At 37.1% G+C, this 27,743-nt stretch overlaps 1 protein-coding gene across 13 annotated transcripts in view; it reads left to right on the forward strand.

The window, feature by feature from the left end:
• Window positions 1–27,743, forward strand: part of LOC136837493 (uncharacterized) — a 1,465,013-nt gene that overhangs the window by 1,327,388 nt on the left and 109,882 nt on the right. For all 13 annotated transcript variants that reach the window (XM_067102285.1, XM_067102289.1, XM_067102292.1 and 10 more), the window contains one exon: window positions 18,752–18,911. In XM_067102285.1, coding sequence (XP_066958386.1) covers window positions 18,752–18,911 — 160 coding nt within the window. The remainder of the gene's footprint in view (window positions 1–18,751; window positions 18,912–27,743) is intronic.

Consider the following 27,743-nt stretch of genomic DNA (forward strand, 5'->3'; position numbering starts at 1 on the left):
CGTATTCAACCGCTAACACCCTCCATTGTACTAGGCTTTTTCTTAGTGTCATGTTAAACTAAGTAGCTAAACTGACCGTTTTTTTTTTATTTTTGGTGTGTATCATTTGTAAATGAAACCATTGCAATATTTTGGTCTTTTTGTTTATTGGACTTACCCCTACAATGATGTTTATTGCTGTAACGCCGTATTCTCGGAGAGATATTTATATCTTTGTAATCCGCCATACCTTAAGAAAGCTTTCTTGACTTTTGAATTATTTTCCGTATAGGCACGAGACAATTGTATCTGTATTGTTCGTAAATGAAGAAAATTTGAGAGCATTGAGGTCTCGTGCGACCATCATTCATGGCGAGAGAAGGCAAAACTTTAAAGGTTTCAAGACAGGTTCTTGAAAGTGATGGATCTCAAGATGCCTTTCATATTAATCCTGTTGCTTTGCAGATCTCACGAAAATTATCGGGAAGGGAGTTAGTCAAAATGCTAGACTAAATTTCAGCTGTCATTTCTCACATATGAGTTAATAAAGCGGAAATGTTTGCGAATTAATTGTCTATTTACAAGAAAAGTTGCGGCTTTTATACAAGCTCAGTGAGAGTAAATACATGTCTGTCACTTCAGATGTAAGTGATGTATAAACCTTTACGCAGGCAACTGAATGTAAACCTGTGCACCTTTAAATGCAAACAAAATAGAAACATGTACTATATTTCCCTTTCAAATACGAATCTAATATAAATATCGACTACTCGGTTGACCACGAAATGGCGCATATGAGAACAAGCGTCAGCAACTTCAAAAATCACAGTGCATCTTCTCTGGCAACAGATTGCAACCCTCGACAGCTCTTGCACCGTGGCATTTGCGAATATAAAGGAGCGTGTTTACTTCACACCAAGGTCTCGAGCTTGCTTCACACTACAGTCATGTCACGCTGAAAAGGCTCCTCCAGCCCGGGCCCCTTTTCCTCTCGCTTTTATGCTTTCGAATTGCTTGCAATTTCCCTGAGTGAAGACTGTCACAACCACTTATATTTTTCTCCGTCAGAACGTGTTTTTCTCCTGAAGATGTGGAAATGTTTTACTTCTGGGCTAAGAATTTCATCTAATGGCTGACGATCTGAAAAGGAATTGACGCCAAGGGTACTCGGCATTGTTTTTATTTTCGGGAAAATGTATCGCTTGCAGGAAAGTTCTCTAGTGGCAGTTCCTGTCTCTTAACTGGGATTTTTTTCCATTTTTACATGTTTTTCGCTCACACAAATCATATATATATAAATATATATATATATATATATATATATATATATATATATATATATATATATATATATATATATATATATATATATATATATATATATATATATATATATATTATATATATGTATGTGTGTGTGAGTGTTTGTGAGTGTGTCGATCTGTGCTTTTATATTTAAGCATGTATCTCTCTCTCTCTCTCTCTCTCTCTCTCTCTCTCTCTCTCTCTCTCTCTCTCTCAAATGCGCTTTGAAAATGCTACACGCGAATCACGGACTTTCTTTCATCTCTGTGTGAAGCTAATTAAAAGAAATTGATAAAATTGCGCTGCCTTCTATCCAAGAGGAAATGAAAAATGAAAGAAGAAAAAATGGCATAATGAATGTACGAGTTCTGCAATCCGGATCAAAAAGGATTTTTTTCGGGAAAAGTAAAAGGTTTTGGGTCACGAGTTTTGGTGGGACGAGTTTTCAAGTTTCCCATCTTCTCTCCCCACCCCGGGCCTTGTGCCCAAATTTTTCCTTCATGGATTTATTTCTCCTCTCTTGGGGGGAAGAGAAGACGTTGACTTCTTAACTTCTTCTTCTTCTTCTTCTTCTTCTTCTTCTTCTTCTTCTTCTTCTTCTTCTTCTTCTTCTTCTTCTTCTTCTTCTTCTTCTTTCTTTTCTTTTATATTTATTGCTTCCTCTTTGTCTTTCCCCTTCTTCTTCTTCTTCTTCTTCTTTTAGTAAGTCGGTTTTTCTTCTTCTTCTTTTACTCTTTGCCTTTTCTTCTTCTTGTTTCTTCTTAATCAATTTATCTTTTTCTTCTTCTTCTCTCTTAACCCTCTTATTATTTCCTAGCCTCCCATTGTCTCCTAACCCTTCCTTGTAAACTTTCTTTCTGTTATTATTTCCAGTTATCTCCTAACCCTTCATTCTTTTCTTCTCATTATTTCCTAGCCTTTCTCTCCTAACAATTGTAAATTCTTCTCTCTCTCTCTTTGTCCCATTTCCTCCTTTATCTTCCTCCTGCTCATTTTCCTTTTGGCCTTCCTATATTCTCACATCCTTCTTCTTCTTTATCTTTTTCTTCTTCTTCTTAACCCTTTTACCCCTTCCCATTGTAAGTCATTCTTTTTCTTTTATTCCCTTCTTATTTCTTCTTCTTTATCTTTTTCTTCTTCTTCTTAACCCTTTTACCCCTTCCCATTGTAACTTCCGTGTTACCTTCCAGTCTCCGCATCATTCTTTTCTTTTATATTTATTGCTTCCTCTTTGTCCCATTTCCCTTTATCTTCCTCCTGCTCATTTTCGTTTTGCCTTCCTATATTCTCACATCTCTCTTTTAACTCTTCGTAGTAGTATAGCTGTAGCCACGACGCCGATTTCTAGAGTAGTAAGTCGGTTTTTCCTCTGGCTCTTTATCTTATGCGACTTCATTATTTAATTTTATTTCTGTTTTTACTCTTTGTGCTTTTGTTCTTTTCCACTACTCTTAGTGTCTTGATTTTTCTTGCTTTGGTTGATTTGACTTCCGTGATCGCCCGAGTTGTGATACCAGTTAATCAATCAGACAGTCTTCTGAGATTCCATTTGAATTAAAAAGGTGCGCCCTTGAGCCTCTCTCTCTCTCTCTCTCTCTCTCTCTCTCTCTCTCTCTCTCTCTCTCTCTCTCTCTCTCTCATTATTTCCTAGCCTCATTATCTCCTAACCCTTCCTTGTAAACTTTCTCTCTCATTATTTCCTAGCCTCATTATCTCCTAACAATTCCTTGTAAATTCTCTCTCTCTCTCTCTCTCTCTCTCTCTCTCTCTCTCATTATTTTGTTTTTTCTAGCTCTCATTATCTCCCAACCCTTTCTTGTAAATTCTCAAATTCTCTCTCTCTCTCTCTCACTCTCTCTCTCTCTTTCTCTCTCTTGTCTATATATATATATATATATATATATATATATATATATATATATATATATATATATATATATATATATATATATATATATATATTTTTTTTAGGTTGCTATTTGTGAATCAAAAGTTTTCCTTTTTCAGTGTGTGTGTGTGTGTGTGTGTGTAGACCTAAGTAAAGAAACGATAAAGTCATCCTGTCATCCTTTGAGGAAAATAAAATAAATGATGGACGAAACGTTAAATTATAGATGTACGAGCTCTGCAATCCGAATCATAAAGGATTGTTAGATTTTTTTTTCTTTCCTCTCACTCCGCTCTCCTGCTTCTCGCTTTTCCTCATCGTACCCATCTTGCCCATTTAAGTTAGGTCTCTGCGTCATTGCAATCTGCTTCAGTTATTCTCTAACCTCTGTGTTTTCTTTCTTTCCATTTTCCATTCAAGTTTCCATTTCCACATTTCGTATCTATGGAGGTACTTTGGGTTAAATGTTAATTCTCTCCCTCTCTCTCTCTCTCTCTCTCTCTCTCTCTCTCTCTCTCTCTCTCTCTCTCTCTCTCTCTCTCTCACACACACACACACACACACACACACACACACACACACACACACACACACACACACTATATTAAACGTTATTACTTACTCTTTTATCTTTAAAAAAGTGAATTACAAGAATTTGATAAAATTCGATTTCCTCCGAAACCCCGCCCCCCTCCCGACAAACGTTCCAATCTAAGGGAATGGAAAAGGGGGTTGAGGGAAACGTTGCATAAAGAATCCGCAAATTCTGCAATTGGGATCGAAATCTACAATCCGAATCCAAAAGAAAGAGGAAGAGAAAGAAAAAATCTTGGATTGCGAATCTTGGTGGGATAAGATCTGGAGGTTTCTTGCCCTCACTCCCCCTCCCCCCCTCCTCCTCCTCAATCCCCCCCCCCGTCTTCCACCCGTCCCCCCTGCCTTGCAAACAAGGTTTAGTCTTTGGGCTTCTTTTCTTTTGTTTAATAAGGAGGGAAGTGAGGTCACCTTATAACCTACTTATCCCTTTAATCTTCTCCTCTTCCGCATCCTCCTCTTTTCTCCCCTTCCCTTCCGTTTCAACCCTGAGCCTCATCTTCCCTTTCAGCTCCTTTATTTCTATTTCTTTTCCAGCCTGTAACTATTCCATTCATCCATCTCTTTCCGCTTCCTTTCTCGTTCTTCCCTTCTCTTCCGTTTTCTATCCATTCTCTCCCGTTCCTGATCGTCTTGTTTCTGTTCCTTTATTTACTTTTCATCTTCTTTCCGCACGTTTTCCACGTTTTCCCGCCTCTCTATTCCTCTTTCTCCACACTCGCATTTTCTCCACCGTTCTGTCCTTCCTCCTCCTTCTGGGCTTCTCGAGTTCTTCTGGTTCTGACGACAGAGCCAGATTCGTCAAATACTTAATCAGCTTTTTGTATTTCCTGATGCTCTCTCTCTCTCTCTCTCTCTCTCTCTCTCTCTCTCTCTCTCTCTCTCTCTCTCTCTCTCTCTCTTTCTGAGAAAAAGTATTTTCTCAGCTCAAAGGTGAAAACTTCTCTCTGTTGTTTTATCTCTCTCCCTCTAAAAGGAGAAACTAACTCGCGCTCTCTCTCTCTCTCTCTCTCTCTCTCTCTCTCTCTCTCTCTCTCTCTCTCTCTCTCTCTCTCTGGTCGTCAAACACATCACGTCAAATCAGGATCGTCCTTTCCCTTTTGTGTGCGGCTAATTAGAAGAAATTAATAAAAATTTCGCTCTCACACCTTAAAAAAGAAATTGTAAAAAAAACCTAATGAATGTACGAGTTGTGCAATCTGGATCAGAATTGATTTTTTGTGAAAAAGAAAGAAGTTTGGGCTACGAGTTTGGTTGGGGGGGGGAGGGGGGGAGAACTCTGAATTTTTTTTTGCGGGAGGGGACATATTTATTTTTTGCTCACCCTTGCATCTTGTCTACCCTTTCTTCTTAATTCTCGCTTCTTTTCCCCCCGTTAGCACCATTCAAGTGCCCCCCTCCATTTCTTTACTGCACTATCTTCAGCTTCCATCACCATCTCCCCCACCTTCATCAACATGCTTGCAGTGACATCCTTGCCTTGGCCCCCACCCCCCTTTTTTTTCCTTTTGACGTCATATTTTTTATCGAGCAATTAATACTATTTTATCATCATTTTGTTTATCGTTTATGCGAATTACTGTTTAACAGACGTAAGAGAATCGTTCTAATAATTCTCTCTCTCTCTCTCTCTCTCTCTCTCTCTCTCTCTCTCTCTCTCTCTCTCTCTCTCTCTCTCTCTCTCTCATGTGCTTATGTCAGAATGTCTAATACTGTCCCAGTTCAGTGTTACTTCTGGCCTCAAGAGTTAGCATTTTCGGTATATAAGGGTGGCCCCTGAGAACATGAGGACAATCGTTACTGGTATGTCATCGTTTAACACTGAGCCAAACATGAAACCCTTAGTGCAGATATCACGGATCTATCACTAATTTTGCTTCAGTGAAAAGCCATTAGCTGAAATCGCATGGGGTGAGTTTAAACGAGAAAAGAAGTTACACTAATGGGCAGTAAATGAAGAGAGAAATGTAAATAAAATGGGTCTCCGAAGAGAATTACGGTTTATGATGATGAAGAGTTAATGGATGTAAAAAATAGAAGAGGCACACATGAATGGTTTAAGAATCGAATGAGTGAATGCAATTATCAGAATGCTTAAAAAAATGTTTCTTGGGGCTAAAGCGAAAACAAGTTAAAGGTTGGAGATTGTACTAACGAGATGTTGCGGTACGGTGATATTTCTGGTACTGAAAAGATGACCAGCATGTTTGAGATAGGAAGGAAGGTTCCAAATAAATGTTGAGAAGATATATATATATATATATATATATATATATATATATATATATATATATATATATATATATATATATATATATATATATATATATATATATATATATATATATATACTTTTACTGAGTTCCGAGATTTAAGTAATTATTCTTTAGAATCTGTATAAGAACCATTGTATAGAAAAGGACATCACCTTGAAACTTTAAGAGAAAAACAATTAGTTTTCCAAGTTCCAAGTGGCTGGCGAATTGCATTATAAAAACAAAAAGAAAAATTAAGTCTTGGGTACGTTTTTGCAATTGCATATTCAGCAGATTTTATGGCATCCATTAGCGGGGTTTTGTGATTGGAATTTCCGAGCGCTCAGTTGCGGAAAAAGTGCCTTCTGAACCCTTTTGGTATTTCTTCTAAGCCATATGAGGGAAATCTGAAGTGTCGAAACACACCTCAACATTCTCTTTTCTACTTTATTCACATTCTGTGTTAACAACGTTTCAGACAACTGTACTATCCATCTTCAGGTTATGTAAAAATTAAAAGACCAACACATTTATACCAAGTAAACACAACATGAATATAAAATTAATACAGTCAACACACAGACAGATGATAGAAAATTAATCTGTATTAAAATAATTTCCTGCTGAAGGCAGAGTTATTTATATTTAAGTTCGGTTTTAGTTTCTCTGTATGAAAGGTTTCTAACAGTCTTGGATCGGTTTCAAACCACGCTTTGCATAATATACTAAAATCTGAAAAATTAAAATTAACGTTGCACAACCCATGGCAGTGTTCTCTTATGGAGGACCGATTTCCCTCATCTGAACATTTCGCTACTACAATCAGTATTTTAAGCCACCATATGATAACGCCTGCCGAAATTCGTCGATTAGGTCTTTATCATGGAGGAAATTGATGTCTTTGCTGCATTAGACGCTAAGTAAAGTTTTGGCTAAACAGTGATTATTGATCAAGTAATTAAGAAAAAGAAAAGAAAGTGTTTATAGGCCTACTGGTTGCGTTACAACAGAATTATTCCCGGCATTGGACCCCGGGTTATCAGCGTCGACTAAATAGCGCTGTATTGTGAAGGTACTAAAGTAAACGAGGTATTCTTGGATTGTATTGTAAAGGCATGAACGTAATAGCCATTTTTGGGCTGTATTGTAAAGATCCCAATGCGCCAGTCATTCTTGAGTTGTATTGTAAGGGTATTAATGGCGACAGAGTCATTCCGAAAGCGGCATTATATTGCGACGATGCGTTTTCAGGTCGCTACGGAGGAAATTGGTTTCTGTCGTCGGATTTTTGGGTTTGCCAAAGATTATGTCCCTGTTTCTTTAAGGCAGCCCCAGCAAACACGCTCTCTCTCTCTCTCTCTCTCTCTCTCTCTCTCTCTCTCTCTCTCTCTCTCTCTCTCTCTCTCTCTCTCTCTCTCACATTTTAGAAAGACGCAAGGCAGAGGAGGAAAGGGCGTTAACGGTAAAAATGACAAGAGAAATCTTCAGAAAACGTTACCTAACTAATGCTGTATATTCAAGAGAGCAAATAATATCTAGTGTCAGCGAATAACGAGAGTTATGAAAAATAAGTGGAGTATAAACAAATTAGGATTGTTCATTACAATTAAAGACCAATTTAACGCCTAGAAGGAGTAGATGAAGCATTCATGACAGAATTCTTTCTATAGTCTCCTGACCTGGACTATTTCCTAGTGGATAATAAGAAACGTAACGTCTCTATTATTTGTACCAAGCTTAACTACACCTTAACATAGGAACATTGTACGTAAATCTTTTGTTTGAAGTAAGTGGATCAAGTTTATACTTTCCCTGACTGATATTCATATTCATATCAAAACTTTCTTTTATAAAGACCAACTGGGTTTTATTTTTTAACATATTAAAATCGACCCTCGTTTAGTGCCTGTCCACATAGTAATATGATTAACATCAACAAAGACTGCGATGTTGACCTGAGCTGTTCAGTTTCTTTTGTTAAGTGATATACCAGTTTGGCCAATATTGAATCAGTCGCAAGAACTGCGGAGATTTGATGGACATATCTTTTAGTATTGTCACTTCCGATATTAATCCTTCTTCATTGTATTATTTTTTAATTACTGTATTTAAAAATAAGGTGTTTAAGCGGATGGGGAATGACTTTGCAGTTTGACGCCAGATAAATTTCAATCGATCAGTTAATCAATCTTTAAAGTTATTACCATATTGCTATACAAATGTTATAGGTTTCTATGTTGTTATTACCATAAAAACTAATTGCAATATATATATATATATATATATATATATATATATATATATATATATATATATATATATATATATATATAATAGGATACATATATATACATGTGTGTGTGTTGGTGAGTATGTGTATATACCAGTGTGTATGAATGTATGTGTGCATGTACAGTGGATGTTTATGCTCGGTCTCGTGTGTTCTGACAGATTTTACGTTGAAATATATCTCTTATGCCACAGTTATGTCTGCATTTGCGCTTATATGTATAAAATTATAGAGCATCCATAAATGTAGTCACTCATTGTAGAAAAAATAGCTGACGGTTATTCTATGCAGAACTAGTAGGTAACAACAGTTTTTTGTCTGTTCCTCGTTCGGATGGGGCATCAGGAGATTGTGCATTGATGATTACAGTATTATCGTTTTGGGAGTTTGTTGATTAAAAATACTTTATTTCCTTTGTGTTGTAAAGCTCATTGGCAGTTCAGTGGTATTAGTTTGGATTTTTTCTTGATATTTCATTCTGACTGTTGGAGTTTTTTTGTTCTGTTTCAAGTTCGATAATATAATGTACTTGGTGTCTAGCATCTGTGCTGTATTTCCCGATTCCGTTTACTTATATCGTATCCAACCATACGATTTCCTAATAGTTTTACAGTGTTATTTTTATGATTAAGAACTCCATTTCCGTTGTAAATATCTAGTCATCCCATTGACTCCAACAAGGATGAAGTGAGATGATTACTGGGATACGTCTTTACCTAGCATTCCTCTGTAACGTAACTTAACATAGAGCATCCCAACCTACCTGGCCATAGGTTTCACCCCTTGGACCCCTTTAATTTGTATAAAAAGATATATTCAAGCCTAATCATCCTTGGCCAAGTGCACCTCGTCTTAGCTGGTCTAGGGAGCTTTGCCACTCTTTGGGCTGCCTTTAATGAGATCAAATTTACATCTCCCAGCGTAACCTAACCTATGGCACTGTGTTCTGCTTGTCTAATGGGTTCACCCCTGAATCCCCCTTTTATCTTGCATTAAGGTATATAGTCTAACAACCTAATCTAGGGTATCCACATCTTACCTGGACAATTGGGAAGGCTTTGTCTGATGGCTATGTCCCCTTAACCTCGCTCAGAGCGATACTTCTTAATCTAACCTAACCTAACCTAGGACACCTTATCCTACCTGACAGTTTTGAACCGGTTCAGTCCCTTCAATACTCAGGTATGTACATGGATTCCAGGCAAGTAGCCTTCTGCCTACAATCCTGAAATCCGGATAAGCCTTACCTGTAAAATTTCTACTGTTATAAAGGGCTTCAGGAAAATGTATGGATGTGACACCAATTTCAGTCTGCTAAACCATTCGGTTATCAATCCAAAGATTGTAATTGAAAATAGATTTTAATAGAATTTAGGAAGCCCTTATTGTTTCCTCCATCTAATAATTACGGTTGCAATAGGGACGGTGTCATTGATAGAAATGTATTTATGAAGTATAATTATGTGTTTGTGCATAAAATGTGAAAGATAACATACCTCATTCAAACCCTCTCCCCTGACCTAAATTGATCTCAGGAAAATTTTGCTGTATCTCTTTCACAATTATACTACACGTATTTATTGAATCGTAAAGGGATTCTGAGATTGGGGAAAGGGAGGGAAGAAAAAAGAAAAGATGTGGGCAAAGTAGCGGAAATTGGATTGAGAGTGAGGGTAGGAGAGAAGACTGGATAGTAAAGTGTTTCACCTTATTTGTAGTTGGCTACTTTTGAAGCAATATCCGAATTTTGAAAAAAGTGTTCCCAGAGGTGCTACTCATCGATATATAGCAATTACTATATAGAATATTGGGATAAGGTTTCTAGCCTCATGCATTCATCCAACCAACTGATTGGTATTGCTGATTCATCTGAAAACGCGCCGAAGTATCTATCTTTTTCACATTCGCCTTTTCTTAAAGGTGTCGCTCCAAATGGTGCTAAGCTTTTGGTTCTCAGCAAGCCTTTTTTTTTTTCTTTCTTTCTTTCTTTCTTTGGATGAGGTTGCTATTCCATACTCCTCTCTACCCTTGTTGCAACTGGCTACTGTTTTTAAACCACCAGATTCGTGTGTACTGCTAAGGTCAGCGTTGAGCAATGCCTCACCTAATTATGTGGATGGATAGATAGATTGAAGGATAAATTTTCTAATATTCGATATAGTCGTGATCTGAGTTTTTGAATACGTGACAGTGTCTTATTCCATTAGTTCTCAAGCTTTGTTGTGATCTTTAATTGCTTACACCAGACCCCTCTAGGTTATTTTTTTTGAGACATCTATACAAAAGTAATTTTTTGTTTCAGTGCTCAAAACAAAGTTTAGCCATGTAGAAGGGGCACTCATGGCATTGTAAACAAACATATAATTTACTGGAATTACGTAAAGGAAGAGATTTTTTAAAGATATTATCTAATCAGTATCATATTTATTCAAAGGAAATAGAGCTGGCTTAGGAGAACGTGATCATTTTTCAGCATTAGTTATGTTTGAACGGTGAGTAAATTGCATAAAAATGGAAAGTTGTAACATAAAATCTATACACTACTTGCAGAAACAGTACAGTTTAAGCCACCTTAATTCAAAGAGTTGTTTTACTGTAATGACATTATTTTCATAGTATTTGTGTGTATTGTGTCGGCAAATAATAGTAACAATAACTGTAAACTGAAAAAGAATGTCGCTTGAGTCTGCTCCAATTTTTTAATCATTTTTGTTATCACCTCTGTCATAGTGTCAGCTACATATCTATTTGTAACTTTCTTCCGCATTACCCTTACTAATTGTGTTCCATTATGCCTTGAAATGTAAGACAAGCCTTATGGATCCATCTTGACCTATGCAACCCTGAAACACCAGAGAGCAAATGTGGATCAATCAGTATCCCTTACTCCCCTTATACACCAAAACAGATATTGTTGATTAATCAGTAATAAGAGAAGTGCTATTGCTCAATCAATATCCATTGTTCCCCTTACTTACTAGAGAACATCCATAGATCAGTCATTACCTCTCGTTCCCCTGACACTCGAAAACAGGTGCCTTTGACAGTTCTATATCCATCGTTGCCATGAAAGGTCACGTAAGTGTTAGGGATCGTCAGTCAGTACCCATTGCGCAAATGATATGCCAGAATAGGTAATATTGATTACTCAGCATTGTCCTAAAGCTTCAGAGAAGTACTTTTGATCAGTCAATAACCCCTTGGTCTGCTAACATTATAATTTCCGTCGTTACCCAGAAACGTCAGGAAAGTACCGTGGACCAGTCAATATTTCATATTTCCTTAAATATCAGTGAGCAAATTTAAATCAATCAGTATCACTCGTGCCCTAATATACCAAAATTGAGGAAAGTCCCTCGTTTCCTTCAAACATCAAAGAAGTTCTGTGGATTAGTTATTATTCATTATACCTTTAATGAGAGAGAGAGAGCAACTGGAATCAAAGACTACCTCTCACAAGGCTTATAGACCAAAACACGTGTTGCCGATTGATCGGTATATCTCGTTGCCCGGAAATATCAGAGAAGCACTGTGGATCGAATCAGTACCCCTTGTTCCCATATCAAGCCAGAGAACAACAATCATTAAATATCCATTATTCAAGTAACGTGCCCCAGAATAACTGTAGAGGAATCAGCATTCTCCTCTGTCCTAAACTGCCAAAATAGGAACTAATGATTATTCAGTGTCCTTCATTGCCCTGAATTGCGGTGCCTTTGTTGGTACGTGCATCCATATATGTTTTGTTTCCGCAACACGCCAGCCAACAATGGTGGATTTAATCAGCATCCGCATCAAGCCAAAATAGGTACTCTCAGTTGACCACTATCCTTATCCCCCCTGAAACTACAAATAGGTACTAATGAATGATCATTTCCCTTCGATTCCCTGAAACGTCAGAGAAGTACTGTGAATCAGTCTATATCTATTGTTTCCCCCTAACGCGCAAAGCAGCAGCTAACAGTCAGTGTATATTCTTATTACCCATGGACACCAGAGAAGGAACCAGTGACCAGTCAATATCCCTCGCAGCCTGAAAGGCCGTAGAAGCACTGAATCGATCTATATCACTTGCTGTCCTAAAATGCCAGAAAAGCTCCATTGACCAGGAAGTGCCCCTTTCAAAACCTGTAATAGTGACCACCCACGATAACTGATTTAACATACATTCACTTTGACTCATTCTTTTATCAGTACGAGAAGCATAAGTACTCTCAGTTGACCACTATCCCTGTCCTCTCTGAAACCACAAATAGGTAGTATTGAATGATCATTTCCCTTCGATGCCCTGAAACGTCAGAGAAGTACTGTGAATCAGTCTACATCTATTGTTCCCCTAACGCTCCAAGCAGCAGTTAACAGTCAGTGTATATTCTCATTACCCATGGACACCAGGGAAGGAACCAGTGACCAGTCAGTATCCCTCGCAGCCTGAAAGGCCGTAGAAGCACTGAATCGATCTATATTACTTGCTGTCCTGAAATGCCAGAAAAGCTCCATTGATCAGGAAGTGCTCCTTTCAAAACCATGTAATAGTGACCACCCACGATAACTGATTTAACATACATTCACTTCGACTCATTCTTTTATCAGTGCGAGAAGCTGTTGTAAAAGCTTGATAACGTGATTGAAGCTTACTATTTTTTGTACCTTTTTACAGGAATCTCTGCGAAAGTTTTTCAAATGTTTTCTTTGCTAATCTCCTCAGCTTCGTATTCTTTATTGGATATTTAAAGCCTTCTTGAAGCTATGTTGTGTAGAAGTCAGTATGACCGAAGAAACAAGGGTAAGCTTTCTTCAAATGCCTGGCTCCTTCTAATAACTAAAGTCCTTGTCATAAACAAATTTAAAATATCTCGGATACTCATATAATACGGTAACGGTGTCCCTTTGAATGTATGGCCTATTGTAAATACACACACATATATATGTTTATATAATAAGCCATTTCCTGCATAGTGTGTGACTACAGAAAAATAATGACAATAATCAGACCTGTAAATTTAAAATCGACTTCTGCAGTAGGGACAAATGCGGTTTGTGGGTCACATAGTGAGAAGACAAGAACTAGAACATCTCTCTCTCACTGGTAAAATCAATGGAAGGAGGCCGAGAGGAAGACCTAGACAAAAGTATAAGGATGGATTGGTGAGAATGACTGGAGGAAGAATGTCTGCAGCTCATTTGCTGCAGAGAGCCGGAAATAGAGAGGAGTGGCGAGCCATGATTGCCGACGTCCTTGGGGATATGGCACCTGGATGATGATGATGATGAGTAGGGACGGTAAATTATACCACCTGGGCAACGGTGCCCTTACAGGGCCATTGGTTTTGGTCACTAATACTACCTAATAGAAGGTTTTTGAAGGCACAAGACCAAGGCCGAGACCAATCATTACATTCCCAGGCCGATATACCTTAGGCAGGGGCCTGGTGAACTGCCTCGAGACCTCCAGCACTGATGGGAACAGATAACTTGGTCTATTTATGTGTAAATGGATGTAATAACTGTGTAGGGTTATATTTTGGCTTGTTATACACTACTAGAAAAATGTAGGACTCTTGTTTTTTGCCCTGAATTCATCACATTAGTTCAGCTTAACCCTCCCCCTCTCCTCCAAATACGTTTTCGGCAATTTCCTACCTTACTGTAGTAAACAATGCCTTTTCCATTGTTGGAATAAATTAGCTTTTGTGTGTATATATATATATGTATATATATATATATATATATATATATATATATATATATATATATATATATATATATATATATATATATATATATATATATATATATATATATACATACATATATGAATGAGAATATATCATCAACCCACTTTGAGAGTCAAGAAATATGTCCCTCTTTTCATTCCTTTGTTGTATGTAATTCTCCTTTTCTCTCTCTCTCCTTTGCGCCTGTCCTGCTATTCCTTGTACTCGGCCTGGCAATTGGCTATTCGGTACCACTTAATGTCGAGCCCCTGCAACATGTGTGTGTTTGTGTGCTCTCGTGCGTTCGTATGCGCGTGTATGCATTCGAGGCACCACCGTCATTAACGACAACATCCGTCGTCTAGCATCCAGGAGCGCATTGAACCAATTTAACTCTTGTATCGAGTTGTTTAAACTAAGTTTCTATTCGTTTCCCACGCAACTTTTGCGCTCGTCCTACGTTACCAAGTACACCCACGGACTTTTAAGTGATGGACGTTTCAGTGGCTGACAAAAGTGGCGTCGAGCGTCTACAAAAAAATAAGCATACCTTAGTTTTACCAGACCACTAAGCTGATTAACAGCTCTCCTAGGGCTGGCCCAATTAGACTTATTTTTACGTGGCTAAGATCCAATTGGTTACCCAGCAACTGGACCTACAGTTTATTGTGGAATTCGAACCACGTTATAGCGAGAAATGAATTTCTGTCACCAGAAATAAATTCCTCTAATTCTTCATTAGCCGGCCGGAGACTCAACTCGGGCGTAGCGATCAAGCGTCTACAGCATTGCCTGTCCCAAAATATTTCCTCCACCAGCTAACGGTCTACTTGTAGTACGGAGCGAAGGCAGTTGTTTTTTCATAAATTGCCAGTTTTTTTATGGTAAATGATCTTTCTATTATCAAGTTAATTTCAGTCGTGAGTGATACAGTGCGCTACATTGAGCTGAATTGATAAGTCCTTGCTGTGATTCATGACCTTAACCAGCGTCTCATCGTCAGGGTTAGCTGTGTGTGTGTGTGTGTGTGTGTGTGGGTGTGGGTAGGTGGGTGGTTGTTGGTGTGGGGGAAGGGTTGTTAAAAATGCAAGTGTCGGGTAGGAAAAAATGAGAAGCTTCAATATCTAGTGATTAATGCTACGTAAGGTATAATTTTCTTTATCCATTAGATTTCCCTCTGATTCTTCAGCAGGATCCAAAATGAGACATTTTTTTATTGCCTTTCGAGATGATGTTTGGTATATTCGAGAAAAGCAGGAAAGTAACAGGATGTAGAAGCAGCAATTAAAAGTAGGAATGAAGCAGCTGAAAGCAAGATCTAAAAACATCATGTTGTTGCGTTAATTTTTCTTGTAGTCTTGAACGATCTCAAAAAAGTTCATTGCAGGTCGAGTTATAAGTGTGCATAGATGATGATGCGTTACTTAGGAATTACTGTGACATGAAGGTACTGCACTGAGGAGGGATGGAGAATATATGTGGAGATTTAGTTAGAAAAGTTCATAAATTCCAGCCGAAAGATGCGTTTTGGATGGTGCTTACTTGACGGAATTTTCTGCCCGTGTGCCGATGAAATATTTGTAACTGGAGCGTGAATGAAAGATGTTGATGTTCAGAGAGGGAGGGCCAAGGGCTACTTTTTGAAATCTGTGGGATTTTTAAAAACTGACTTGTTAAGATAAACATGTAAAAAAGCGCCGAAGTTTCTTCGGCGCAGTCGAGTTTTTTGTACAGCATGTAATGCTCTGAAAAACTCAGCCACGACCCATGAAACTCTCATCTGCGGCCAATGAAACTTTCAGCCACGGCCTGGTGGTGGCCTATGTATCGGCCAGACGAACGATCATGGCTAACTTTAACCTTAAATAAAATAAAAACTACTAAGGCTATAGGGCTGCAATTGGGTATGTTTGATGATTGGAGGGTGGTGATCAACATACCAATTTGCAGCCCTGTAGCCTCAGTAGTTTTTAAGATTTGAGGGCGGACAGGAAAAGTGTGGACGAACAGACAAAACCATCTCAAAAAATTTTTTTATTTTTTTACAGAAAACTAAAAAGGGTTACAGTTACTGATGGTGAGGAAATAAAAATATGTGTGAGACATAAGAGAGAATGCATGTAAAGTAGAAAATAGTTTGGAGGAATTTGACTTTGTGTGTCTGTGTGTGCGTGCTTGTGTTTACTGGGATTGATCAGGGCTAAAAAAAAAGACCAGTGTTCTTTGTTGAGTTCCTTGTTCATTGCCGTCGTCAAAGATAAAAAGGTTAAAACAGGCAGAATATTGTGTCTGAAACTATTGACTGAAACTAATTCATCTTTCTTACATTGCCGCTTTGTCACTCAAATGTTATGTAGCATTTGGAGTAATATACTGTCAATTTTTCAGCTAGAATAGTATACATAAAATACATTGGTATTTTTCCACTTTTCAACATTATAACGTAAAAAAAAACTTGAACTATTCTAGTTTTGGAGTTTGTGGTAGATTAACTTAATACCTGTATGAAGGACAGTTTTTAAAATGCAAGACAAATGACATTACCCGGCGGAACAAGTACATGTTTGCATACTACAATATGCAATATATTATTGTAATTACGTTATTGATATGTTATAAATAGAGATTATGGTGGCATATTGGATGATTGGCACTAAAAAGAACGAGTAAGGAATTTTTCTTTTTAGTACGCATTCCGAACTCATGCCGCGTTCGCAATACTATTCGTAAGATATGCCCCAAATATGTTTGTCATGGAGGAAGATTTGCATAAAACTGACATGTCACCATAAGAAAGGTTAGCTGCTTTTATTAAGATATAACTTAAATAGGCGTCTTTTCGATCATTCTTCAGGCGGCATCTTCCCTACTTAAATACTTTAAATTTAATAGAGGAAAGTAATGCACAAACCGCCCCTGCGATGACCACTTTCTCAGAGATCATCTCTTATGGTCTAAATGAAATCGATACGGTAATGAACGGTAAAACAGTAACAAAACTACAACCACGTATATTCACACAACCCAGGATGAATCTGCTTGTGTTGGTAGCCAACGCAGTGTAGCAAGAAACTTGGAAATTGACGTTACTTACAAATAGAGCAGCACAGACGTTTTGGTTAGTTTAGCAACCCCATGGGCAAACTCAGGCAGTTAAATTCATTTCCACAAGGACCATATTCTGTTTTCAAGTCTGTCATTCAAACATAATTTGAATTCTTCCGGGATGATTGATTGTTGACTAAGCTGAAACACTGAAATCCTTGGCATTAATTATTCTTGTCTTACGATGTTTTACCTAATGGTAAGATTTTTTCAGTTATGTCCGAAAATGTCCCAGTGTTTGGTTTGACTGCCTAAATTTCATAAAATTGTAGTCATTACGTCTTTATAGAATTTTTTTCATAAAATTAACGAAGGAGCCACTACATTGGACTACAAAAGGGGCATTTATCTAGGCTCAGCTCGTACTGAAAATAGGTGTAACTAAGTAAGTGTAAATTCAAATGAAAAATCCCAATCCCAATCTATTTCTCATTTATGTGACCTCCACCCCTTATTCTTGTTGCATTTGCAGTATGCTTATGGCACTAAATACCAAAGTTTCGTAAAGTTCACAGCTTTATTACCAAAGAACCTAGTATTAGCATTCATACCGAAATTGCTCTACTAGGGTTAAGCCCATAATTCAGTATTGACCCTAACGCGGTAGCATGAATCATAACTTTGGCATGAAGAAATTTAATTTGAACTCCCCAAGTTCTGTATTGTACTCAGAGACTCCTGTGCTTCCTTCGTTCTTCGGATCTTCAGGATTATCGAACTGTTTCTGCAGAGTTTGGAGATATTTAAATGAGGGGATCCTCAGCTCACAGCTCAGTATTGATACTTCGGCTATTTAAAATGACTGTATTTTCATCATGTAACCTTCCTCTTATTTCTAGCAAGTTTCATTTTTATTCCTTCTTGTACCAATCAGTCGCTGCTTTGCATCTCTTGACCGTTTGACCATCGATAAATATTTGCAAAACCCACTTCACTCAACCTATATCGGTGGCCTCAAATGAATCCCAAAGCTTCTTTCTTTTTATCCATTGCACGACATTGACCATAGAACATGCTGCAAGTGTTAACGCTCACAAGAAGGCGTTTCGTATAAAACCATTTTGTGATGTTAAAAATATTTTGATGGGTACCATAACTTCTCAGTATCTTTCACAGCGATGTACAAGGAATATAGAAAGCTCGCTCAAAATCTGATATTTAATTTCATTGCTTTTACAATGTTCTACGGTGACAATTTAATCATAGTTCCTTTAGCTAAACCTATTTGCTTATCTCCTAGTTATTTTCACATTGATATTTTTTTTTATGTTCAGACTTACTCGGGAGGATGCTCATGAAGGAACTAGTGGTGTCTCTCCACTTTCCACATTCCTAATGTTATGTTTTTGGACTTTTAATTTTTTCCGCTCCCTCTTCCATTTACTGTGATTTTTTTTTTTTCCCTGATATTACCAAACTCTTGAGCATATATGTGGTCTGAATCATAGCAATTGGTATCATTTGTAGAGTAATGTCTTGCGTCCCTGATTTTTTTACTAATATTTTTATACTTGTCTCTTCAAGACAGTGTAAATATCAAGATATTGCCATTGTCACAGCAGTGTACTGTAATTGTAAATAAGTGTATAATGCACCTCCATATTCTTCCATATTTCAGGGCCAGAAAGTCACCGCGGACAAGGGAGGGAGAGTTTTGATCAACGGCAACAACTTGGTTATGAACAAAGTGAAAAGAAATCAAGCTGGCGAGTATTCCTGTGCGGCCATCAACTCCCAGGGAAACGCCACCAGTGCTCCGCTCAACGTCACCGTTCTCTGTGAGTGTTTGATGGCGTCACGATTAGTTTGTTGTAACATTAGTCTGCTAAAAGTGCATGCTGGCTTTACAACTCTCCCGAGCATTCTTCCTTAAGCCACTCTGAATGTCGTTATACTACCTTTCTCGTCGGGTTTCCCAGAACTCGTATTTGTCACCACCTTCGTAATCATTTTCTTTCTCCGCCATGTAGGAGAAAAGGGATATTTATGGGCCTAATTATTATCTTTTTAATGTGTGTATGAACACTTTTTTCACTGTTCATCAAGGGAGGATTAGCTAACGGTCCATTTTTTCCCTCGCATCTCTCCTTGCATGTGCTCAGCCTTTAGAGTCATCGGCCTAATGCCCTCTCTGCAGACACGTACTCCCCCTTTTACCCTCTTTCTCTCTCCTCTTCCCGCTCACATCATTCTTTCTTTTCTCTCCTGTGGAGAAAAATGGTCGATTACGAGGGTATTCCCATTCTCTGTAAAACGTTCGGCACAGTTTTGACTTATCTGCCATTCCGTGGAGTGTTTGCCAGCTCCGCACTGCACCATGATGGAAGATGAGACAAGACTGCTAGACGTGTGTAGCATTGAGACTGTTTGTTGATGAATCGAGTCGTGTGTTGTAGTGTCCTTGTCGGTTTTGGTTGGTTGTCTTGTCCTCCGTCAACATTGCAATGTCTTATTGCTGTTTTGTGTTGGTCCGTCTGTAAATCTTTTTTAATGTTTTTTTTTTGTTGCATGCCTTAACAATAATGCATATTATTAGGTATATTTTATAGGTTTGTACTATGATTTTTGACTTTCATGTTGTTAGCACGCAAATGTGATTCATCCGTGTGTACATATACGTATATGTATATATATATATATATATATATATATATATATATATATATATATATATATATATATATATATATATATATATATATATATATATATATATATATATATATATATATATATATATATAAACGACTGTTAATATGGAAAATTTCATGAACTGTGCCAGATTTTTTTAACTATGACTGACGCCCTTAATTCGCTTTGGGTGTATTTTATAGTACCGTTAGTTTGCCTTACTTATTGACGAAAAGCGCAACATTATTCATGGCTGAAAAATAATGAATTACGCAAAATTTTATGAAACGTTTGCAAGCGCTTGCATATTCATAGATTCATGCATTCACACTTGCAAACGCAAGTACGTATTCACATATGTAACACATATACACACACACACATATATATGTATATATATGTATATATATATATATATATATATATATATATATATATATATATGTGTGTGTGTGTGTGTGTGTGTGTGTGTGTGTGTGTGTGTGCGTGTGTGGTTATGTGCGTGTGTGCGTGCGTGCGTATACGCGGGATTGAAACATCCGGCAATTGTACGAGAGAAAAAACTTCTATAACGAAGTCGTTGATGTTATATTCTCGCAACTGGGACCATCCTTTCGATGTAAGTTCAAACTGCCCGAAACCTGAAGTTTATTTCTAGAATTTACTTGCCATTATATTAAGAGAACGCGCACACACAATACATATATGTAAACCGAAGCTTGTTTAGCGTTGAATTTTCTGTAGCTGATGTTTCGTTTATTGTTCAGTGTACAACTCCCGTCAGGTATCAGCTACGCTAGGAAAGCAATCCTAAGGAACTTGTAAACTGTCTCGGCAGTTTTGTCAGTTTTTGTCAGCTAGTATCATGGAAGATATTCCTCCAAGGTATACGGTTTATTACTTTAAGTGGACATTAATTTGTATCAGTATAAATGCAAAACGATATTTCGTTATATGCAGTCGTTCCCGTCCCGTGTACTTCATTCGTCTTAACTTTCGTAACATTCAACACTTGCTTCCGGAGAGGCTCCGTTACCCTCCATCTTCCTTATAGCTTCCACTAAATAATGATCGGAGAAAACCTGAGACTGGTTTTTTAGGCAGCACTACATCCTTTTAACGTTAAGTCTTGTGGTGTCCCCGTGGTGCGAAGGCAGCCTCCCAGTATAGTCTATAGCCTCCTCTTATAGAGCTTATGTAATCATTATTTTACATTAATATAAAATTAAAGAAGCCAAAGTAGATTTCAGAAAATATTTTTGCAGCGTATATATTTCATCAATTCCCTCGAGGCTGAGTTTAATCTCTCTCTCTCTCTCTCTCTCTCTCTCTCTCTCTCTCTCTCTCTCTCTCTCTCTCTCTCTCTCTCTCTCTCTTATTGCTGATCTCATTTCAGATTCATTCAGCTTTTTAGATTTACATGCAAATTATTCTTTTATCTCTGTTTTAATAATCAGATGCATTGCCATTTGCACTTATCCTGCAGTTTGATTTATAATGATTATTCAGATTGGCATCACAAACATATTAGCAATAATAATATCCTTGTTGTAAAGCTGAGAATATTAGGACATTTCATAAATATCTTTGCAAATAGCAGGATATTAACTCAAGATTCGGAAGGGTATGCCAGGACATCTTAATTTTTTTTTTATTTTAAAGGTCGATATTTATTTCTGTGTCTCATGAGAGAATGTGCTCAGCCCGGGGATTATAAATCCCAGGGCCAAGAGTGACAAGGTCTACCCAATTGGGTGGAGTCGCCTCCCAACTGGGGTAGCTGCGTAGGCGGTGACGTATCTTAGAGGTACTTGTTCAAGGTCCCTTTGTTCGTTTTCTTTACGGCAATTCACCAGCTGACGCAATAAAGAGGTAGACAAAGTTCCGCCTAAATGGAGGATTTTTGGGGAAGTGAGCAGACCTTCTCTTTCTCTTGGCCTTGATAAATACTATGATTCGTTAGCCACTTTTGGGGATTTAGCAACGATGTTAAATTGTAATATTTGCAAGAGAAATTTCGGCTTCATTCTAAAATATTTCACTCCATACGAGGATATTAAATCGCAAGAATCGAAAGCAATGGAACTTTTTCTAAAATGTCTTGTTTCATACGAGGATGTTAAATCCTAGGTTTCGTGAGAGAACGTTGGGAAACTTTCCAAAATATCCTGTTCCACATAAGGTTCAAAATACCAAGATTCATCGACTGTTTTCTTCCATATGAGGCTCTAACTGTTAAGAGTCGCAAGAGAACGGGGGATTTCCAAAGAATGTCCTGTTCTCAGCATGAATTTGCGAGGCAGCACCAGGATATGTCCCTGTATATTTTGCTCTCTATTAGGACGTAAGATTTGTAAGTGAAGGCCAGTAAGTTTCCTGAAATATCTCATTCCTAAGATCCGGTGGGAGTTTGCTAAAGTATTTTGTTTTGCGAGGATCTTACATCCCAAGATTCTGTAGAGGAAGTTAGGACGTTTCGTAAAATATTCTTAAGCGAGGATGTTAAATCATATGATATGTAAAAGAAACTATGAAGTCTCTTGCAGAATATTTTAATTTGATGACTGCCTTAGATAATGTTTATCGTGTCGTAATAACATTATGTGCCTTTGGCGTTATATATATATATATATATATATATATATATATATATATATATATATATATATATATATATATATATATATATATATATATATATATATATATATATATATATATATATATATATATATATATATATATATATTCTGTCTCCTGTCCCTGGGCCGTGAGAGGGTAGGGCCCTATCTCCTTCCATCTGGACGTTTAGGGCGGGTTTGTTTGTTGTTATGCACACAGCTTCTGTTACTGTCATGTCCCGATATATATTGCATTTGTATTTTATTCTGATGTTGTCTAACTTCTTGTAACAATGGTTTCTTGTCGCGCTTGTCTGTGCAATGCTGAAAGATGGCTCCCGTGTTTCTGTGCGCAGTTAATTTTCGCCAAGTGTAGTTGATGCCCTACCGATGTAGCTTTCACAGGAAGGTCTGCATTCCTCCTCGGGGCATATAAGTTCCGGCGTGGGTCCACAGGTGCTGTTTTTCATTACAAGGGATGCCAATAGGTTGGGCTTGCAATATATATGTCGGTGCAGGAGGCTCGTGGCTTGACTTCCTTCTTAATCATTTTCTTGATGATGTTGCCGTTGCTGTTGTATTCGTTGTTAAAATTAGTCTCGTAAATATATTGTTATATGTTGTCCTGTGTCCTCGTCATGTTGCTCTGTTGCGTTGTTTTGTCGGTAGAAGTGGTAAAAAAACCTGCGCATTTCTGATTGTATCATTATATCTTCAAATCCGCGTGTGTCGCTTTCCACGTGGCACAGTGGGTGAAGACCTGACGCACGTATGATCAGAGTACTGACCGTTTATATGCCTCGGGTCACTCATCTCTCCCACTAAAGCAACGCCCGGCGTTCGTCGCCTTTATGTACACTTCCGTGTCATATTTGTTTGGCCCTGTGTTTACTAATACGTCTAAGAATGGTAGTTTTTGGTCCACGCTCCGTTCCGTGGTGAAATTCAGGACGAATTTTTCTGTAAAGATGTCTTACAGTGTCTGTGTATCTTGTTTGTTGTTTATTGCGATAAAAATTGCGTCGGTGTATCTTGCATAGATTTCAGGTTATTCATGGTTACTGGATACGGCGTCCTCTTAATTGTTCATGTACGTGTTGGCCATAAGAAACGCCTAGGGGGGAACCAATAGCTACTGTACACCATCTACTTAGCAGAATAATTCTCCTTTGTGGGAGTAAAATGGTGCTTCTTTTGTGCATGCGTCGAACATACTCCTTATGGTCTCTTCTTGGATTTGTGGTGTGGGGTTGCTTGTGAACGGTACATGTGATTGAGGATTATGTGTATGGTGGTGTCTACTGGCACGTTAGTGAACAGGCTTTCGACGTCCATTGTTGCGATTTCTTTGGTTGGGTTTTTAGTTTTCAAGATGTCTATGAATTCGGTCGCTGATCTTAGTGTGTATTTCATCGGTATGTATTGGGTGATTACTTCGGTCAGAGTCTTGGCTATTTTGTAGGTGGAGGATGTGATCTGGGACATATATATATATATATATATATATATATATATATATATATATATATATATATATATATGTATGTATGTATGTGTGTACATATGTATATTTATGTATAGTATATGTTTGCGTTTGTGGATCCTACCACGAGAAGAAAGAAGTTACCGCGTTGTGCTGAAGTTTCAATATTATTTTTGCCCAGAGTCAGTTGAGAAAAGAGGGAAAAACTGGTAGACAATTGACAGTGTGCAAGACAGAGTAGGACCAATAATTCCATGGAACGCATAATTGACTTCAGTTTTTATTTTGTAACGATATTTTAGTACATCTTTGATTTCTCTTTACACTTAGTGTTTTAAGGAGCATGAAGATTATGCCTTAAGGAGATACGACTGCTGAAAGTCAGTTGAGTTTTCAGACATTTCGAAATGTACCAGAAATCTTCAGACTTTGTAACAGGACACACCTTATTTCCTGCATTGAAATTTTGAAAACCAATTTACAGATGTTTTATATTGTTGGTTTTTATGTGCATTCTAGGATGCTTTCTTTAGGATATTTATATATATATATATATATATATATATATATATATATATATATATATATATATATATATATATATATATATATATATATATATATATATATATATATATATATGTATAATTTTTTTTTTTGCCCTGTTTCTCGTAATTTCTTACTCTATATTTCAATGTGTTTTTCGATTAGTGCAAATTCTTTCATTCTGTTCTTTCGTACCGTCTTACCAGAAACCACAAAAGTAGGGTAAATTACAAGGTTAAACTATTATGCAGTGTAATATAAAAACACATTTTCATTCCGTAAATTTGAAAAACACGAAACCAAGTTTTAGCAAAATACAAGTAATGAAATTCATATATTAAGAATAAAGGTGAAATTACTGCACTAATTATTCTACTGGGAAGATAGTATGATTTAACAAAAAACTTTAGCAAGAATAATTTCAAACACACATCAGAACCAAAAAATGGTCATTGATTAAATCAGTAAAACCAATGAAATGAGTAAGTATTTAATTATTCAAGAATGAAAATAACCAATTGTTAACAGAGCATGATGAAGGATCCTTCAGATTTATTTAATTGGCTTAATTAGTTTAGTGACTGACATCTCACAGATTACTTTCAAGGGATAATTTGAAATTCATAAACATTTTATTTATTTATTTAATTGTTTCCAAGACATTCTTTTCTGACCACGTTTAAAATCTTTTTCATTAATATTTCTGAACTCACTCGAATATGAACACATTATTACTATGCAAAATTGATCAGCTACTTTCCAGTTATATATTATGTAAAAGACTGGTTAATAATTCACAAAGAAGATATGCACGAATCAGCGTACACGCTGAAAATTCCAATCAAAATACGTTGTTCGTAGTATGCAATGGATTTCGTTGTATTAGCAAAAGTGCCTTTTCATGAATGATTCAGACTTGTGGTGAAATACTGCAGGATAGGAATTACAGTCTTCTTGAATTTCACAAAGGTTTTATTAGTCCCACAAATATTAAATGATTTCCGCAATTATTATGCAAGAATAATAGCAGAAATGGCAGCTGTCAATTGTAATAACACAGTGAGACAGTTTGAATATAACACAAAGAATAACGTAGACTTAAATTCAAAGAATCTCTTTTCCAAACTTTAAAGGCCTATTTGGAGCGTGACCCAACTTTTAAATATAACAATTTATTTTAAGTCAAGAAAATCCTATTATTAGAAGATATATCTTTAGGGGATCACGGAAAGATCATAAAGACAACTCCATAACAATATCCATCCCCTAGAGCGCAAGGCTGTCAAGTTACCTTAATGTAGAGTGTACTCTCGAAGACAGATCTACAATATGTTTACAGAGGTGGACATCCGCCTGGCAAAAAGAAGTGTCAGAAACATAAGCTTATTAATTTTCTCCACACGGGACTCATTTCAACCTCACTGGGTTGGACTTACGAGCTCAGACATGGCCACCGAACCGACTTTTTCTATTTGATACATTGGTTGACTGCAGGGCTGTTACCTCGACAGAGATACAACTAGCATCCAAATAGGATGCTTCTCTGTTTCTGAATCCGGATGCACTGTGTTTTCTTGGATGTATGAGGCCTTTCCAGACCTGCATTAAGGCACCAGGTCACCCTTGGGCTGGATGGGTAACATCAAAATATGTCGTTTAAGACGACTTTTTATGCAATAAAAATAATACTGATAGTTATAATCAGGTGTTTATGAAGGTGTTTCAGACGACATTTTATGCAAAAAAAAACACACACACACAAAAATAAAAGTAATACTGAGAGTTATAATCAGGTGTTTATGAATCTAACATATATTTGGATGTAACAATATACATGTGTGGGCACATTCATGCGTATACTAATTTCCTAAATAAAAAAGCGTGTCACATTCGGACTAGGCGTTCGAGGTAATACGGCTACCTGCTTGCTTTGATAGTAAAAAGTAAAAAAAAGATCTGAAACTGATTACAGTTTTCAGTTTACTACAGCTATGAACTTACAGTTTGCAGTTGTAGTATTTGCCAGTGACCATAGTTAGAGAGAAAATGATCATTTTTTTCTTACATGATGACACTGTGATCTTGGAGCCTGTACAGTGGTATCTGTGTAATAGATCACAACTTAGTGCATAATAACCAAACTAATTAAGGGGAATATTTAAGGGACTTCATGCCTCGCTTTTCGCATTCTACCATAGGTCCTTTCTCTTCATCGGTATCCTTTGACAACCGCTTGAGATGGACATATGACTACTGTAAGGATTTAATTAATATTGCTTGACTTCTCCTCCTATCTCAGCAAGTAATTTGCATTATCAAACAATGCCCTCGACATCCTTAATTTTTGCCAAATAAGCATCAGGATCCCATCATCATTTTTATGCAAACTTCGATGGAGTCGGGCATCGAAGTGTTCTATTCTAGGCTAGAACTAAGCGGGCAAAGAAAATGAAGTCGCTAAGGAAAAACAGTGGTGGCTAAAAATTAGGGTGCGATAGACAGATTCATGAAAGGGATGAGTTTCGAAAATTATTTCCTTTTATCATTTAAAAACATTTTTAAACTGCCTTCGCATTGCCATAGGGCTTCGTCTATATCCACTGAAATTGTCCAGTCTGTTGCGAAATCGGAATGTATTCGTTGACCGAATGGTGTAATCATTTCGATTTTGTAGTTTTTCATCTCGGCTTGCAGTCGTAAATCTTGAAAGTGAATAAGACTGTTCGATTTCATTACATAGTCGACCCCAGGGCATTCCCCTTTTCTGGACAAATGCCTCTTTACCTTCTTATAGAGTTTGCAGTACTTCAGCTCTCTCCTTTAACGTGTTTACTTCTTCCAGTGTTTGGTTGATCGACTCCCCACATATCCATATAACTACTTTTTTAATGCTTATTTTAACATCATATAATGACTAACTCTGCCAAGGACTTCATCGGATCGGAAGGTGTGTGTTCTGTGGGATAGGCTTTGGCGGGGTATGTGCTCTCTGATGGCTTTCCGGTTATTTCTGTTACTACATGTAACTTCAATTTTATGTTAGGTAATATTTATCCATATAGCTTACGATAGACACCTCGACAGGTTTTCTGTTTTTCAAAAGATTCTTCATTTTTGTGCGAAGATAATCATGCATATAGTGCGTTATTATGCAGGTAAGCGCAGTTGTTCGTATTAGTTTTGAAATAGCAAATTTGAGAACATTTTGAGTATAAATTTGATAGAAACCGTTGATATTGTATCACATTTAGAAAACCATAGTTTTTTTATTTAAACATGTTTATATGAACTTAATCTTCCGATTGCTTGAAGCCTCATCGTATTCATTG

This window comes from Macrobrachium rosenbergii, chromosome 59 (genome assembly GCF_040412425.1).
Source record: "Macrobrachium rosenbergii isolate ZJJX-2024 chromosome 59, ASM4041242v1, whole genome shotgun sequence".
In the NCBI taxonomy this organism is placed as follows: Eukaryota; Metazoa; Arthropoda; class Malacostraca; order Decapoda; family Palaemonidae; genus Macrobrachium; species Macrobrachium rosenbergii.